The sequence below is a fragment of the Cnephaeus nilssonii genome (assembly GCF_951640355.1).
Source record: "Cnephaeus nilssonii genome assembly, chromosome: 12".
Classification (NCBI taxonomy): Eukaryota; Metazoa; Chordata; class Mammalia; order Chiroptera; family Vespertilionidae; genus Cnephaeus; species Cnephaeus nilssonii.
Window position 1 is genome coordinate 56,835,850 of NC_137083.1, and position 18,053 is coordinate 56,853,902.

The window sequence follows — 18,053 nt, forward strand, 5'->3', positions numbered from 1 at the left end:
GTTCGGCTGTCTGGTCTAATTAGCATATTATGCTTTTATTATTATAGATTAGTTATTTTCTAAAAACTGCATGTAAAAGGTAATCCCATTCTTATAAATTAACTCTGTACATCCCTGTTTCTGTCTCTTATGTGCATTGTTCAAACATAGAACAATGTTTGAAAAGCTACTTACCAAATGTTAACTTGTGGTAATTTCTGGGTAGTGGGATTTTAAGTGTTGATTATTTTCTTGGACTCTGAATTTTTTTATAAGAGTACATATCATTTTTACAAATATAAACTTAGTACAGTACGTCCTTGGGTTATGTCAGAGATCCGTTCCTACGGCGTGACATAACGCAATTTTCGCCGTAAATCGGAACCCACCTACATAAGCACCTACATCACTCACATGGAGCACAGCAGTAATGAAGTGAAACAGTAAAAAAAAAAAAAAATTAAAAGAAAGATAACAATTCCTGACCACTATATATTTGTGGTAAATAAATAATAAAAAACATAAAGCACATATGTACGTATGTTAAAATGACAGAACTTTTTTTTATAAATAAATGAGATGGTGACATTAACCATGAAACGACGTACGTCAAGTCTGACGTAACCCGAGGGCTGCCTGTACATCAAAGTAATAAAAACCTCATTCTATTAAGTGCACATGTAAGTTTGAAAAGAATTACTAAAAGTCCGTTCAACACACTCAACTCACCTGGAAGTGCTGCTTTACTTATAATTCCTGTGAGCAGAGCCAGTTCTTGCAAAGACCCGGCACTAACGTCCTGGCAGCGCAGGATTGCTTGTATGGTATCAGAATGCGAAATGAGAAATTGCAACACCTAAGCCGAGAAAAGGGAGGAGAAACAAAGACACAGAAGTGAAAGAACAGCCCTAGCTGGTTTGCTTCAGTGGATAGAGCGGTGGCCTGTGGACTGAAGGGTCCCAAGTTCTATTCCAGTCAAGGGCACATGACCAGATTGCGGGCTCAGATCCCCAGTAGGGGGCGTGCAGGAGGCAGCCAATCAATGATTCTCTCTCATTGATGTTTCTTTCTCTCCCTCTCCTTTACTCCCTAAAATCAATAAAAATATTTTTTTAAAAATAAAATAAATAAAAAAGAAGTGAAAGAATAGAAAATTATAGATGTATAACTCATCTTTTTTGTAACTGAAACAAGTAATTCAATGTAATGAAGAACATTAAACAAGCAATTGTCTTTTGCACTTACATAGTTTATTTCTTGAAGAAGCAAACACTTACCTAAAATTCTTAAGAAAGCTAAGGGATTACTTCAAAGTTTAAAAATTAATATATTTAGCCCTGGCTGGGTAGCTCAGTTGGTTAAAGCCTCTTCCCAAAATGCCAAGGTTGTGGGTTCAATCCCCCCCAGTCAGGGCACATACAAGGAGTCAACCAATGAGTGAATAAATAAGTGAAACAACAAATCAATGTCTCTCTCTCTCTCTAAAAATCAATCAATAAATATAAAAAAATTAATATATTTAGAGGTTACTGTAGAAGATTATAATTTAGAAGTAGTGTATGAAAACTATTGTTTGAACCCTATTTTATTTCTTTTATTTTTGTCCAGATGGAACCAGAACATGAGTTTAAAATCAGTGGGTATGAAAATGAATTACTGAAGTGGCTCTATGAAAGTCTGCTAATGTGACATGGGGAGAATCACATAGAAGCTTTTGTTTAGTTCTCTTCTCCTTTGGACAGGGTAAAATGACTGAGCTCAAAACCCTTACCTCCAAACTCTGCCTTTCCACCTGGGATTTACAGTGCACCATCATGGAGAACTCTATTTTCACATACAAGGTGTCCTCAACTTGATCATAAATGCTTTCACAGAGATGATGCCCAAACAAGCCGAACATGTGAGTCACTCAGGAACTGTGTCCCCTTTCAATTTTTCAATTCAGATTCTTGATCTTAGCCCATAATCACTGGACTTGGAGCTCAGTAATCTGTATTTTTTAAAGATGCTCCTGAGGAGTAAGTCTTAGGAGTAAGACTGGTATCAGAGAACCGATGTCTTATACCACTATGGCCAACTTCTACTAAAAGGTCTTAATCATAATACTGTAGAAGACAAAGGAAGTGTTTGAGTATTAAAGAATTGACTCAAAGGCTAGCATGAAAGGGTAGAATATCACTTAGACCAGGCGTCCTCAAACTACGGCCCACGGGCCACATGCGGGTGTTTTTGCCGTTTTGTTTTTTTACTTCAAAATAAGATATGTGCAGTGTGCATAGGAATTTGTTCATAGTTTTTTTAAAACTATAGTCCGGTCCTCCAAAGGTCTGAGGGACAGTGAACTGGCCCCCTGTTTAAAAAGTTTGAGGACCCCTGACTTAGACTAATTCAGTACAAAATAAGGTGGCATCTTAGAAACAGCGGCATTCTATCTTGATGAGATAAGCCTGAACTGATGGCAGGAAAAGCAGACAAAATTACCATAAGTTATTAGGACATAGTTCCTGAGGGTATCACAGTAATAGAGCAATACAATAAGACTGTAGATTCATAATGACAAGCCTAATTAATCAGTGAAAGGCTAAATTATATATTGTATTATTATTGGTTTAAAGAAATGATATATATATATATGTATACACACACACACACACACACATACATATATATATATGTGTGTGTGTATATATATATATATATATATATATATATATATATATATATGTTTCACTGAAAAGCAATGAAAATAAAACTAATTTCTGGTGTGCTCAAAAAATTATTGAGTTTGAAAATTCACTTTATTAAAATATATTTTTTTATTGATTTCAGGGAGAGAGAGCTAGAAACATCAATGATGAGATGTGCCCTTGACAGGAATTGAACCCGGGACCCTTTAGTTCACAAGCCAACACTCTACCCACTTCATTGTCTAAATATCACAACTAAATGTGGTGTATCATCTATCTTTTGTATTTACTGCAAGGCCTAACATGGTGTATAGCCTCAACTCAATAAATACCTGGTTAAATTACATTTTAGAAACCAGCTTATTCCTATCACAATAACAGTTTCCTTTACTGAAGAACAAATTTAGATCTCTTGCTTTCCATCTCACTATTCTATTAATTAGCTGTGGTGTTTCATTCAAACAAAGTTAAAAACAGGCCAATGAAGTTCAGAGTAAAGTACAGGGCCCTGTTTTCGATACCCAGATGGGCCACAAACAGGATGACTAGAGTCAATTCACTCATGCTTTCTATCCTAGGGTTTCTGCATTTGTAACATGAGGATTTGGCATGAGACAATTTCTACATTATGTTCCCCTTACCTGCCCTGCTGCCTGCAAGTGCTGGGCCATGCTAGACGTGAGGATGACCTGGCACAAGCGGAGAGCTGGAAGGAGAATCTGACGGTACCGGTCCACTGGAGTCGGGATGAACACGGGGGGGTCCCTCATGCCAAACATGCTTCATTCATTCCCACCGAACAAGGAGAGAGCAACAGGGTAAGGGTTAAGGTACACGCACACGTCCCTGACCATCTATCTCCATGGCAAACCACCACAGAAGTTATTTTAAAATCCTTAGTAAGAAAATCTGCATAATTTGAAAAGGCAATGCTTGAAATTTCCTAAATATATTTATTCTACTCGAAATGTTCCCTTGGGCCATAGAGACTATGAGTAAGAAACAAATAAAAACAAGTCTTTCCCCAAATTTATCTCTTCTGTTCCCAAAGCCAAAAATGAATATGCATTTGTAGTCTATTATATTTAAAAAAAAATTTAAGCTAAAATGAGGTTGTAAAAGTCATTTGACTTTTAAAGATTAAGTCTCAGATCATTGTAGTTATAAAATTATTACCCATTATAAATGTTTACTTTTAAAGTTTTAGACTAAAGAAAATGGTTGCCTGCTGAAGAGAATAGACAGAGCATATGAAAATAAAGGAAATAAAATAAGAGAAAGGCTTTGCACAGACAAGTGCCATGATCTAAGAAATGTAATTAACTCAATCCTTTTTGTGTAAGGTGAAAATAGTAACTCTCATGTTTAAAATTTTAAAAAGCAACATTAACCAATCTTTTTGGAGGTAAAATAGTTCTATCATTAGTCCTGAAAAATTCAAATATTCAACTTGCCAATGGATCTTTTGAGGAAAATTATTAAAACTGAACTAAGTGTTATTTGCCACTAGGAGGGCAGGCTATTTGCCTAACAATGTTGTAGCCATGTAGACAAAAAAAGGAAAAACAAAATCCATATTCAAACTGAACTGGGAAACTTGCTAAGAAATCTGAAACTTAAAATAACATGACCTTTTGCTTTCAAATTAGCAAGCAGTTGGTAAAATGTTAAAATGAGAAAAATATAAACTGCTATTCCAGTCTCAGGAATAGAAAATCCACAATGAACTGTAATTTCATGATGATACTTTCAAGGACCACTATCACTGAAAACATGTTATTTCAACTACACAAAACAAAGTTGGAAAGAAAAACATTTACTAACAAAATACTCTCCCATTTCCCTATTATATTACTGCTCTAACCCTTATTAGCAATTTCCATTTATTAGTATACTAGAGGCCTGATGCACGAAGATTCATGCAAGGATGGGCCTTCCTTCCCCTGGCTGCCGGCACTGCCTTTGCTCCGGCCGGAGCCACCTTTCCGTCTCCCCACACTGCCCAGAGGCCCAGAGTGGCTGGGGTGGTGCGGAACGGCTGGGGCGGTGCAGAATGCCTGCGTTGTTGCCACTGGGCGCCATCTTTGTTGGGTTAATTTGCATACTCACTCCTGATTGGCTGGTGGGTGTCACAAAGGTATGGTCAATTTGCATCTTCCTCTTTTATTAGTATAGATGGCAGGTATGTATACCCCACCCAACCCCCCCCCCAAAAAAAAATCATTAAGATAAAAGAGTACTGCTCAGATGGAATTATAAACCAGTGGCAAAATTATGTTAGAATCTCTTTTTTTCCTTAATAATCCTTCACAGAGAACTTAACAATCTATATGGACACTTACCCCTGCGAGTCCATTTCTGGGCGCATGTCATAGACTTGGCATTGTGCCAGCCTCACAATCACTCCCGACCTCAGCAGCTCTAAAGCACCCTGCTGTATCTTAGCCACTCTTGTGAGAAATGCCTAAGAAGTCACCAAAGGAAAATCATCACTGCAGAAATAATATCAAGTACTTCAAATAAAAAGAAGACTCTTATGGCACATTTCTGATCTTGAATCATCACTGAAGAGGAATTCTGGGCTATGGAAGGACACATTACGTCACCTTTGTCATAGGATTTTCTGAGGATTGAATGGCATAGCATAGCCAAAGTGCGGCATGCCGTGTTTTACATGAATTAAGTATCCAACTAAACAGTACTTTCTGTTATCATCATGTGCCTTAGGGAAGGAAGATTGTTTATTCTGCTCACAGCTGTACCTAGTGCCACGCCTGGCATATAATATGTATATTTAATAAATACATGAATGAGTAGAGGAGTGAAAAAAAATTAATAAACAATCTAGACTTTAGTGCTTCTATTACTGTGACACTGTAATATTTTTAAGCATTCAGAAACAGAGAAAACTGATTTGGAGTAAAGGAAATGATGAATTCTAGACCGCACAGAGAATCCTGCGTCTAAAGTAGAACTAGCACATCTACATTGGAATGAATGTTCAGGAGGCAACTGCTGTGCCAAAACCTTGTCGTGAAGGACAACTTGGCTGCCTGCCCGCCTCACAGAGCACTGAGTGTCACATCTTTTGCCACCACCAGCAACGTGAGTAGGCAGCAGTCCCATTATCCAACTAACCCGCTCAGGAATATTTCAACTCAACCTTGGCATGCTTAGAAGATACATTTCTAGCACGTGTCCCCAAATTTAAAATTTCTGAGAATGATTCTGGATTACATGATAGAAATATTCCAAATATACTAGTCTACATTAACATTCTTTACTACATCTATCACCCCAAGAGGAAACCAATGGCGATCTAACTTCAAATGAATATAAAGCCTTACCATTTTGGATTCATAAGTATAAAGAGCTTTTAAAAGTGGAGGTTGTGGTGTGAGTAAGCTCTGCAAAGTATGGTCATCTTCCACCAAGCTGTCCACAAGCACCTTCAAATAGCCACTGTTGGACAGGTACAGAAGCCACTGCTGCTGCTTGTCCACGGAGACGATCCGATCGAGCAGAGCCAGCGCCAGCATCTGAAGGTAAATCCAAGTGTAAGACATGAAGGAGGCTACCAAACTTGAAGACAGAAATGGCCTTCTGGAAATACTCAGAACTTTTCTTACAAGGAGAATCATTGTTTGCAATAAAACTTTCTTATTTTGTTTTTTTGAGAAATTGAAAGCTATATATCGAAAATCTCGGTTGATTAATAAAAGGAAAATTTTCAGGGTAAAGTTTTTTCCTGAAACAAAACCTAATACATTAAAATAATGGTATTTAATACATTTCAGCATAATCTAAACCAGTGATGGCGAACCTATGACACGCGTGTCAGCACTGACACGCGTAGCCATTTCTGATGACACGCGGCCACTGAGGCGGCCACATGCCGAGGATGAAACATTTGCTGCTCCTGAGGATGAAACATTTGCGAAATAATGTTTTTTTCCTCAAAGTGACACACTACCCTAGTTATGCTCAGTTTTTTAGCGAAGTTTGACACACCAAGCTCAAAAGGTTGCCCATCACTGATCTAAACATTACTTATTAGAGCAAAGATTTTTTAAAATAGATTTTTTCCCCTAACGGTAAAATTTACACACTCATTATAGGAAAGTATACAGAAAATACATAGTTTGATAAATACAATTAATCCATTTTGATCTATCTCCTCCTAGTCTTTTTCCTATGCATAAGAACACAAGCATTTTTTTAAATATAACTGAGAATTTACTACAGTTTATATTGTACGCATTTCTTAAAACCCTATCTCCCATGGTTTTCAACATGATTCATATGGTACATAATTTTCCACCAGCAGAAAGTTGTCTGCACCATCTCTGTTGTTTCTACTAGTGTCTGGCCAACCTCAAAATCAGCAAAAAAAATTATTCTGAGGGAAAATTCTGAACTAATTGAGATTCTAAACAGAATTAAACAAAACATATGACTAAACAAAATAGAAATTTCAAATTATAGCAAATAAGAAAATTCACTAAAATACACTGTAGAAAATAATTCTCAATATATAACATACATTTAAAAAGTTGAATCAGTTTATACATTAATAAGTAAAAATATTTGTTCAATTATAATACTAAACAGGAGCTACTATACCCTTCCAATCTCATGACCATCACAGGCATCTCGACAGACCACTTCCATGAGGGCAGCACCATAGCTCTCAATGATGGCTATGTTTTCTCTCTGTAATTTACTAAACACGTCTTCAGGGGCTGTCAACCTTTCCCACATGGTTTTTTTGGCTAAAAGAGTTAGAATAGAAAAAGTTAAAACACTCCAATTTGATCACTGAAGCATTACACTTCATGCACAACATGCTGGTAGGTATTATCTGTCAAACTACAATAAGGAAAAATTACAAAGACAAAAATATGATGGTGTGAGGTGTTAAGGTCAAGAGAAACAACATTCAAGAACTAAACAAATGGAGAAAACGTAATTCTGAAGAGAAATTGAATTCTGTTTCTCATATCTGACAGACAAGCAAGTTATTTTGTCTCGGTAAGTCAGATTCCTTTTACACAAAACAAGGTAAATGGCTGCCCAATATATGGTTACATTAAAAACACAGTAAAAGTGGTATGGAAAATAAGTATATAAACATTAAAATTCAGTTGTTGTTTTTTTTTAAAATATATTTTTATTCATTTCAGAGAGGAAGGGAAGAGGGAGAGAGAGATAGAAACATCAATGATGGGAGAGAATCATTGACCAGCTGCCTCCTGCATGCTCCCCTACTGGGGATCGAGCCTGCAACCTAGGCATGTGCCCTTGACTGGAATCGAACCCGGGACCCTTCAGTCCTCAGGCCGACACTCTATCCACTGAGCCAAACCAGCCAGGGCAAAATTCAGTTGTTTTAAAACAAAACAGAAAGTAGGTACAGTGTCTGGCAAAAAAGTATGTGCTCAATAAAAACTTATTAAATTTAATATTTCTAATTTAAAACTTGAAAACACTGTTACATAGAGGGAAAGGTACTTTGCTACTTAAAATAAGTCAAAATAACCAGTAAATATGGCTAAGAAAAAACTAATTAAGTCATGAAATTATTCTAAACATTGATCACTTGAAAATTACAAACAAAAATATTTTCTTTCAGGTCACACTGCTATACTACAACTTGATGATAATTTATCAAAATCATGATGTAGAGCTCCATCTAGTGGCTAAGTGGTGATTTTGCCAATTCAACTAAATACAATGTTAAAAGAGGAGGAAAATGGGGGAGTTATGTTGGGGCGTGGGGGAGTGGGATCCCCATTCCTATCTCACACTTTTAAAAAAAAGTTCCTCTGTTTAAAAAGCTTCTCTGAACTGTTCTTTTATTATTAATGACCTTAAAAATATTTTTGTGCATTATTTAAGTGGGTAGGACAGTTCTATAAATACATCATTTAGCTATTATTACCTTCTAAGAAAGAGATTACATAAAAATATATAACCAATAAAGAATAATATGAGATAATCTGGGTCTTATACACAGAGTGGGTATTTATTTATTTATTTATTTATTTATTTATTTTTATTGATTTCAGAGAGGAAGAGAGAGGGAGAGAGAGAGATAGAAATATCAATGATGAGAATCATCCATTGGCTGCCTCCTGCATGCCCCCTACTAGGGATCAAGCCTACAACCTAGGCATGTGCTCTTGACCAGAATTGAACCCAGGACCCTTCAGTCTGCAGGCCCACGCTCTATCCACTGAGCCCAACCAGCTAGGGCCACAGAGTGGTTTTTAAGAATCTATGTACAGATCCCTGGCCGGTGTGCCTCAGTTGGTTGAGCGTTGTCCCATTCACCGAAAGGTCACTGGTTGTATTTCCAGTCAGGGCACATACCCAGGTTGTGGGCTGGATTCCTAGTCAGGGTTGGATCCCCTACAGGAGGCAACAGATCAGACTGATGTTTCTCACATAAACCTTTCTCTTTCTCTCTCTCTTTCTCCTTTCCTCTCTCTCTAAAAAAATCAATGAAAATATATTTTTTTAAAAAAAAGAATGTATGTACAAATTGACAAACACTCCTAAGGATTCTTACAAGGGCACAAGGAGTACATTATCCGAAAGTGCTTATAATAAGTTCCTAAATAGCAGAATAACTCTGGCATAGAGTAAGTACTATATACTGACTGGTCCGTTGAACTGTCAAAAACATTTTTCATATCTAGAGACCAAAGAACCAGCTTATAACTATTAATAAAAAACACTACATTTTAGGAAGCAACATTTATCAATATTTTAAATATGCATATCTTCTAAACAAGAAATTCTACTTCTTGCAATTTGTCCAAGAAAAACCTCACATTAGTACAAAAAGACATATATGCTATAGATGAGCATGTAAACGGTAGAGGGCTATTCAAGAGAATCTATTAAAAGAAAAATGTGCACACTCTTGTCATGAAATTCCTCCATGAATTATTCTTCTTGAAAAATACATAAGCATATAAAAGACTACTTAAGGCAACATTTTTTTATAGTAAAATTAGAAATAATTCAATACCTATGAATAAAGCAAATTGTAAAATAATGTTACTTCCATGCTTTGGAAAAACAGAGCCATTTTACAAGGCTCACCTATACGTGTACTGGGCTGCACTACCAAAGAGGAATGAGGGTGCACACACCACAGCACATTGTTCAGTGAACCGGGGGCAGGACAGCGAGTTAAAACATAAGCTAGGGTCGTGTTCGAGGGTTTGTTTTCATTTACCTTCATAATTTCAGAAAATTAACCATTCTTCTCTATTTTAGAGTACGCCTTTAAATGATCCCATACAGACTTGTTTATTACAGCTTTGCTTAGACAAAAGATAGAAAAGTGATTTTTAAAAATTTAACAAATCCTAAAACAGAACATATTAGAGACCTATCTAGTTCTACCTGCTTCTAAGGTGTCCGGTTCATCGGGTCTCTGCGCAATCTGTAGGTAATAAAGCAGAGAGCCATACAGGTGTGTCCTCACTCGCTGGAACCCACCACCTAGGGAGACATAGTAAAGTAAAAGCCTTTTTTCAAACTCAAGTTAAAACAAATACAAAAGCTATAATTTATAGAAAATTTCAATGGAAAAAACCTGTCTTCAAAATGAAGTCTAACAGTTTCTTCAAAATGATGTGAAGTGAAGAATCTCCAACAGAAGTGAAATCCACCAGTGGGTTCTGTGCTGGAGGGGAGGCGAAAGAGCTATCAAGCATAAAAGCATAATGGGCCTCTCCGAGTCCCGAGGCTAATGGCTGCTTCTGCTCTGTGCGCACAGCTTGGCTTAGGTGGGCGGTCAGGGTGAACACAGCACCTGCTACCACTGGCATTAACTCCTGTGCTGCCTCATCATCCAGTATCTTAAAGTAGAAAGACAAATCAAGAGTGAGGACCCTGCTTTCAGCTACAGTCATTAATATATTTTATACTAGAGGCCCGGTGCATGAAATTCGTGCACTGGAGGGGTATCCCTCAGCCCAGCCTGCACCCTCTCCAATCTGGGACCCCTTGGGGGATATCCAACTGCCGGTTTAGGGATCAGACCTAAACCGGCAGTCGGACATCCCTCTCAAAATCCGGGACTGCTGGCTCCTAACCACTCACCTGCCTGCCTGATTGCTCCTAACCACTTGTGCCTTCCAGTCTGATCACCCACCACTCCCCCGCCAGCCCGATGGCCCCCAACTACCCTCACCTGTTGGCCTGTTTGCCCCCAACTGCCTTCCCCTGCCAGCCTGATCACCCACAACTGCCCTCCCCTGCCGGCCATCTTGTGATGGCCATCTTGTGATGACGTGTGGGCGGCCATCTTGTGATGACGTGAGGGCGTTGTGCAAGGGTGCAAGGGCCACCTAGGCTTTTATTAGTATAGATATGCTTACCTTTTTAACTACCATTAGAATATAAGAATAGCATTACACTGTTCCAAGAAAATAAAAGCTAATAAACAGAGAGAAACACGTGTTTTTAACCAGAAGGGATTCCCTTCAGAATTCCCTAGGAGGTTTTTAATGGCAAATTATATAAATGGCCTCATCACTAGTGTCCTATTCAGTAGGTCTGGTGTAAAATTTGTCCATGTGGATTTTTTAAAAACTCCCTAGATAATTCTGATACACACTCTGGTTCAGAGCAACGACTATACAGAATTAATACCTTTTTCAAGGAAAGTCTTAACACTGGCATTGTGCAATTCTATCTAATTCTAATCTAAAACTTAAAAAAAGGAGTTTGCAAGCTATCTATAATAATAAAATCGTAATATGCTAATTAGACTGGATATCCTTCCAGACGACCTTCTGGATGAAGCCAGGGCTGCGAGGGAAGCCCGGGTCCTGGGTGCCAGAGGGAAAGCCAGTGACGGCAGCCCGGGGAAGGAAGGCCTACTCTTGCCCGAATTTTGTGCATCGGACCTCTAGTATGTATATAAACATTTGTTCAGCAGTCTAAAGTAATTTAGGAAGTATTTCACCTTATCATGCACATCTTGTAAAATATCACGAATGATCAGTTGTCGGTCCTCTGTCTGAATGAGGTCCTGGGGACAAGCTGTCAGTATAATTTCGACCAGCTGCCTCCATGACTCCAACACATGCCGTTTTGCATGAAGACATTGCAACAACTTGTTTCTTCCTACCACATACTGAAGTATGGTGCTGATTTCCTAAAGCCAGAGAAATTGAATTACAAGGTTAACACATGGCAAATACAATCTTTTACCAACATGTTCCTATTTTCTCACAGTCGGGTAATCTGAAAACATTTACAAAATATTTTGGAAACTTTCTACATGTATGTCAGTCAGCAGACAACTTTCCATGTTATATTGGTGGCCAGTGCTATGAAAAACAATATATATGGCTGTGTGTGTGCATGTGGCTGTATGTAAGGCAGGGAGCAAAGGTGGTAGGGGTGGAAATCAGCTTTTTTATAACCCATCTTCTTTCTCCTTTCAATTATCTACTTAAACTAAATCTGGAGCGCTAGAGTTACCTAAAACCCAAGTTCAATGGGATGTTTCCTTGTCATGTCTCTTATTTCTTATTTCTTGCTTTTGCCTAGCCAGCTGTTTCCATGTATGTGGTTTTTTCCATCTGACCTCTTACCCACAAATCACCACTGGTGACCACAAATGACTCCTCCCTCACTGATAGGGAGCAAGTGCAGTCTAATATACAACATGAACGAGCTGCAAATCCTTAACTGGCCTACCAGAAAAAAATGTTACTTACTTTGGCATCCAGACATTAGCTTCAGTTCAGTTCATAAAACTTACAAAGTAAAAAAAATGAAAGATTCCATTAAAGTTAAAATTTTAAGTAATTTACTAATTAATGAACTACAAGTCCATTTATTAGGTTGTCTTCTAACTGGCAATTTAAGAAGTTAAAAGTTTAAGACGAACAGACTCAATAGGCTTACCTCCATTAGCAGAGGTCTCTGTCCTATGGCTGCCATACCCTGAAGGGCATTTACTTCAGCTACGAGAACTCTATGAAGAAGCTATGTAAGGAGGAAAAAAGAGAAAAATAAGACTGTGTCAGACACTGGTAGAACAGTAACCCCTACCAATTCCTATAAGCTTCCCTAGAGGGGAAACTCACAGACACCTGTATATAATCCAACTGTGGCACTGTCCGGTCTCCAGTCGGAAACATCAGATATCCCTCACATTTGAGAGGGGTACCGAAGAGCCTGCCATGGTTATCCTCCTACTAGTAAGGTCATTACCATTTACCTGGCAGAAAGTTAAATAGTTAAAGCCACTCCATAGAAGAGGGCAGGGATGAGAAAGATAAAGATGATAAAGTTTATAAAATAATAAAAATGCATGCTGCCTAACTATCCTATATAATAAAAGCCTAATATGCTAAGTGTCCAGTCGTCCGTTCAACCAAAGCATAATATGCTAATGATATGCTAAGGCCGCTCAACCGCTCCCTATGATATGCACTGACCACCAGGGGGCAGACACTCTGACTGGTAAGTTAGCTTGCTGCTGGGGTCCAGCCAATCAGGACTGAGCGAGATGAGCTGGACACGCCCTGGAGCTTTCCTGCGTTCCCTCCCCTGCTGGCCAACCTCCTGCGTCCCTCCCCTGCCCTGATCATGCACCAGTGGGGTCCCTTGGCCTAGCCTGTGCCCTCTCGCAATCCAGGACCCCTCGGGAGATGTCAGAGAGCTGGTTTCGGCCCCGTTTTGGCCCGATCCCACAGGCCAGGCCGAGGGACCCCACTGGTGCACAAATTTGTGCACCAGATCTCTAGTTATAAATAAGAATTTAACTGATAAATTCATTTATTTGTTTAATCCTTTAGCTACATTATAGATATATTCCTCCACTTTAGACCTATATCCACAAAATGCAATTTTGTGACAGATGAACAATATAAATAAATATGCTATAAATCCGATAACGTTTTAAATAGTTTTAAAATTATATATTAAAAAAACCACACACTCCATAGCTATAACTTGACGGCACGACTATTAAGAGAAAGGTGATGAGGAACTTTTTAACCCTTTGCACTCGCTTGCTTTTTTCTCGATGCCTTTATTCTACTCGGGATTTAATTTTTTAAATACCCCAGATTTTACAAAGCGCGGCATTAGAATAAAAAACTGAAGTTTCTTTTCATACAAACTTATTTATTTGGATTTTTTTTATATTTCAAATTATTGATACATTCAAAGATTATAAAAAGAGCTGCTACCGATGCTAACCGTTGTTGAGTCACACTCGACATCTGAGTGCAAAAGGTTAAACAGGTAAAGGTAGTGTGGTCTATTCAGTCTGACTTCTCAGCTATTTGAAAACTAAAAACCACAGTCCAATAAACCAGTATCTCTATCAGAAAACAATAATTGCATAATTGTATTTTTGTCTGATAATTCATAGTCTGTACACACTTGAAAGTCATCCTTACCTTGACATTGCAGACTGTCTGTCCCCGTAAATTCTTGTGTTCACAGTTTGCTATGACTTGTTCAATCTGGACCCGATCAAAGAAATCCAACTGCAAAGGCTCAGGAATCTCCTGACTGAAGTCAATCGAGTCAAGAATACTTAAAATTTTTCGACGTACTGGAAATAATAAAAAGTAGTTCAAGTTTACTTGGGACAGAGGAGAAGAGGAAACTACCATACTCAAATCAAAGCTAGTGAGTGCTAAGCTCAAAAAGGGCATCAGTCTAGAAAATTAAATAAACCTAATTTTATTTTTAATACATCCATTTGCAAAAATATTTTTTCCCATCCTGTCATCCTATTTATAACATATTTTGGATGACAATCCTTTATACAGCTTTTCTATACCAGTTAAGAATTTGAAGACATGGGCATAATAATCATTTCTAGAACTTTTAAGCAATTTAATATCTATGAATTACCATGAATTCAAAAGGCCGTACCTTTTGTAGTCGTGTCAAAGTGAAGGAACCCAGAGACAGACCTATTTTCATCTTCTACTCCTCCTTCACCATCTGTTGGAGCATCAATAACAACAGGCCAGAAAAAGAACAACATACTTGTAAAATTTATTTGAAAATAACAAGCATAAAGTATTTTATTTCTAGGTCATTGTTTCTAGGTCAAAGAGCCCTTCGCAAACAGATAATTAAAATGCAAAGATGATGAGGACAAATTCTTTCTGTCCCTCTGGGATCCACTTCACAATTGTAAAGAGGACAATCTGAATTCCACAAGAGGCAGGACCCAATCATGCCCAAGAGATGATCAGAAAAGCTTATGCTTAATTTGCAAATATCATACTTATCAAGATATGCTAGGTCTCCCAGCCAGCGTGGCTCAGTGGTTGAGCACTAACCTATGAACCAGGAGGTCACATGCCCAGGTTGGGGGATCGAACCCCAGCGGGGGGCATGCGGGAAGCAGCTGGTTAGTGATTCTCTCTCATCTCTCTCTCCCTTTCCTTTCTTCTTTGAAATCAATCTATATACATAAAAGCCTAAGCAACCAGACAACCAAACGACCGGTCAACCAGTCGCTATGACACACACTGACCACCAGGGAACAGACACTCAACGCACAGGATCGGGCTCCCTCCTGACTGAATCAGGCCTGCAAAATTGGGCTCCTTCCTGTCTGGATCGGGCCTGCGGGGATTGGGCTGAAACTGGCTATCCGACATCCCCTAAGGCAGTGATGGTGAACCTATGACACGCGTGTCAGCACTGACACGCGTAGCCATTTCTGATGACACGCGGCTGCTGAGGCGGCCGCATGCCGAGGATGAAACATTTGCTACTCCTGAGGATGAAACATTTGCGAAATAATGTTTTTTCCTCAAAGTGACACACTACCCGAGTTACGCTCAGTTTTTTGGCGAAGTTTGACACACCAAGCTCAAAAGGTTGCCAATCACGGTCCTAAGGGATCCCAGATTGTGACAGGCCGCAGGCCAGCCCGAGGGACCCCATCGGTGCACAAATCCGTGTACCAGGCCTCTAGTAAAAATATATTTTTAAAAAATATCTTGGGTCATGCTTGCTCTGTGGACAAACTCCACTGAATATTTGTGTATATGATTAGAGCAAAATTTGGATGCTTTAAACAATAATAAAATGACAATTACGAGATGATTTTCAAATTTTGTGTTTTAAGAAAAAAAATTCTGTGTTTTAAGCAAGGTGGAAAGAACTTGCTTGGCCTACAATCACATACTAAGCACAAGATTCAGATTTGTGCCTGCATTCACCCAGACCAGTCAGCAGCACAATAAAACAATGCCAACATTCACATGTTCACCTGAGTATGGTTTCACTGGCATGTCATCCAGCAAGAGGTGTAGGAGCCTCTGGGTATGTGACCGCTGACGATTCAGAGACGTTACCCTTAGTTCTATGCAGGCAGTCTTCATCAGCCATGACATCTGGTTCAACATATATATTTCATATTCTGGAAATTAAATACATAAGTATAGTTTCCCAGAATAATAATACAAGATCAGAACAGACCTAAATTCCATAACTTCTCAGATATATTCCCATGTAACATAGTTAATAATTTATGAAAGTTGGCAACAGAATAATTTATCACTGTATAATTAAAAAAGTAAAAACAGATGCCATGGGAGAAAAAAATAAGGTGGTACATGTTTATAAAAGATGAGCAAAAGCAAACGAAGAATAAGAGAATCAAGTTTCGATTATCAGGATAACTTCATACAAATCTACAGAATTCTGAGTCTGTCACATTTTGATATTAATACAGAACATAATACTTCAGAAAAATTCTCAAACATATACAAATATTTTTAAAATGAAATATATTTAAAAAACTATCATAGTTTGATTTTTATTTCACAAAAATACATTTTAAAACTTAAAATTAAATTGTATAACTTATGAGATCTCTTAAGATAACCCAGAACATCTGGTTTAACAAAAAATTAGACTTGTGCTTCCCACTGCAGCAGCCACGGCTCTGCACTGTCCCATGGCGTGGGCCTCAACCAGGGCCACCAGGGGACCAAGAACGTGAGCCAGCCGAGGCAGAGCCACCACTGAGTACACCTCACCAGGCCACCAAGATTGTGCGGGACATGGTCTAGAGGTTTGGGTTATGATCCGAGACGTGTGGGTTTCACTCCTTACAAGCAGAGTGCCATAGAGCAGCTCAAGGTCTCCAAGAACAAGTGGGTCCTCAAGTACATGAAGAAAAGTGTGGGGACACATATCCAAAAAGCAGATGCCAAGAAGGACTGAGCATCCTCCCTATTCTGTGCATAGTAAAACTTTTACAAAAAAACCCATATAAGTAGGGTTGAGAATCACTTACATAAGTTATTGATTCCATATTATTTTAATATGCCTGGTTTTGAAATCCTAAATTGTGACAATATAAACATATAAAACACACCAAACACTATTGCTGATGCTGCTGCTACTACTACTCCTACTATTAATAATAATAATAAAATAATGGGCAACACTAGATCAATTTTTTAAAAGCAGTTATCATAATAGGCAAGATTAACTTTTCTTTCTAATTAAGCATAAAAGAAAGTTTCTAAAAAGCTTCTTAGCCCTAGCCAGTTTGGCTCAGTGGACAGAGCATAGGGCTGTGGACAGAGGGTCCCAGGTTCAATTCCGGTCAAGGGCACATGCCTAGGTTGCGGGATCGATCCCCAGTAGGGGGCATGCAGGAGGCAGCTGATCGATGATTCTCTCACATCATTGATGTTTCTGTCTCTCTCTCCCTCTCCCTTCCTCTCTGAAATCAATAAAAATATATTTTAAAAAAGGAAATTAGAAGCTCATAATTACTACTAATAAAAATTTATTATAAAATCAGTGACTGTGGATTTCCTAAAACACAAACATGATATCTCATAAACTTTAAAACTAAAGATATCATCGCTGTGTGGCTATAATATAAATTGGAAAAAAAAACTGTTAAAAATCAATCAAAAAGAAAATTATGTAAAATAGAATTCTATAAAGCATGGGTTAGTCTGGGTAATTGTGTTGGTCAGATCAATAAACTAGGTTATAAATAGTTTCTATCATAATTTGTTTTCTATTTTTCATTTCAAGACCTAATTAGTTTCAATATATACACATATAACAAAAGTAAAACAGAGATTTTTATAAAACAATTTTTACTAAAAATAATCTAGAGGAGAAACCAAGATAGTGGCATAGGTAAACACTTAAACTGCTGCCTCGCACAACAATTTCAAAATTACAACTAAAAGACAAAATGAACATCATCCAGAACCACAGGAAGGCTGGCTGAGTGGAACTTCTACAACTAGAAGGAAACAGAAAAGCACACTGAGACTCAGAGGAGCTGCAGAAGGCAGAGGTACAGAGGCACGAGCGCAGAGAGGGCTGGCAAGTGAGTACACG

General features: G+C 38.3%; 1 protein-coding gene across 1 annotated transcript in view; it reads right to left on the minus strand.

The window, feature by feature from the left end:
• The window catches only part of NUP205 (nucleoporin 205), an 84,294-nt gene that overhangs the window by 18,340 nt on the left and 47,901 nt on the right, over positions 1 to 18,053 (minus strand). The window contains exons 24-35 of the mRNA XM_079786431.1: positions 15,949 to 16,098; positions 14,592 to 14,663; positions 14,108 to 14,265; positions 12,603 to 12,683; positions 11,653 to 11,844; positions 10,276 to 10,540; positions 10,083 to 10,181; positions 7,290 to 7,438; positions 6,014 to 6,205; positions 5,009 to 5,130; positions 3,308 to 3,446; positions 709 to 835 (exon numbers count right to left, since the gene is read on the minus strand). Of these exons, the coding sequence (XP_079642557.1) occupies positions 709 to 835; positions 3,308 to 3,446; positions 5,009 to 5,130; positions 6,014 to 6,205; positions 7,290 to 7,438; positions 10,083 to 10,181; positions 10,276 to 10,540; positions 11,653 to 11,844; positions 12,603 to 12,683; positions 14,108 to 14,265; positions 14,592 to 14,663; positions 15,949 to 16,098 (1,746 nt within the window). The remainder of the gene's footprint in view (positions 1 to 708; positions 836 to 3,307; positions 3,447 to 5,008; positions 5,131 to 6,013; positions 6,206 to 7,289; positions 7,439 to 10,082; positions 10,182 to 10,275; positions 10,541 to 11,652; positions 11,845 to 12,602; positions 12,684 to 14,107; positions 14,266 to 14,591; positions 14,664 to 15,948; positions 16,099 to 18,053) is intronic.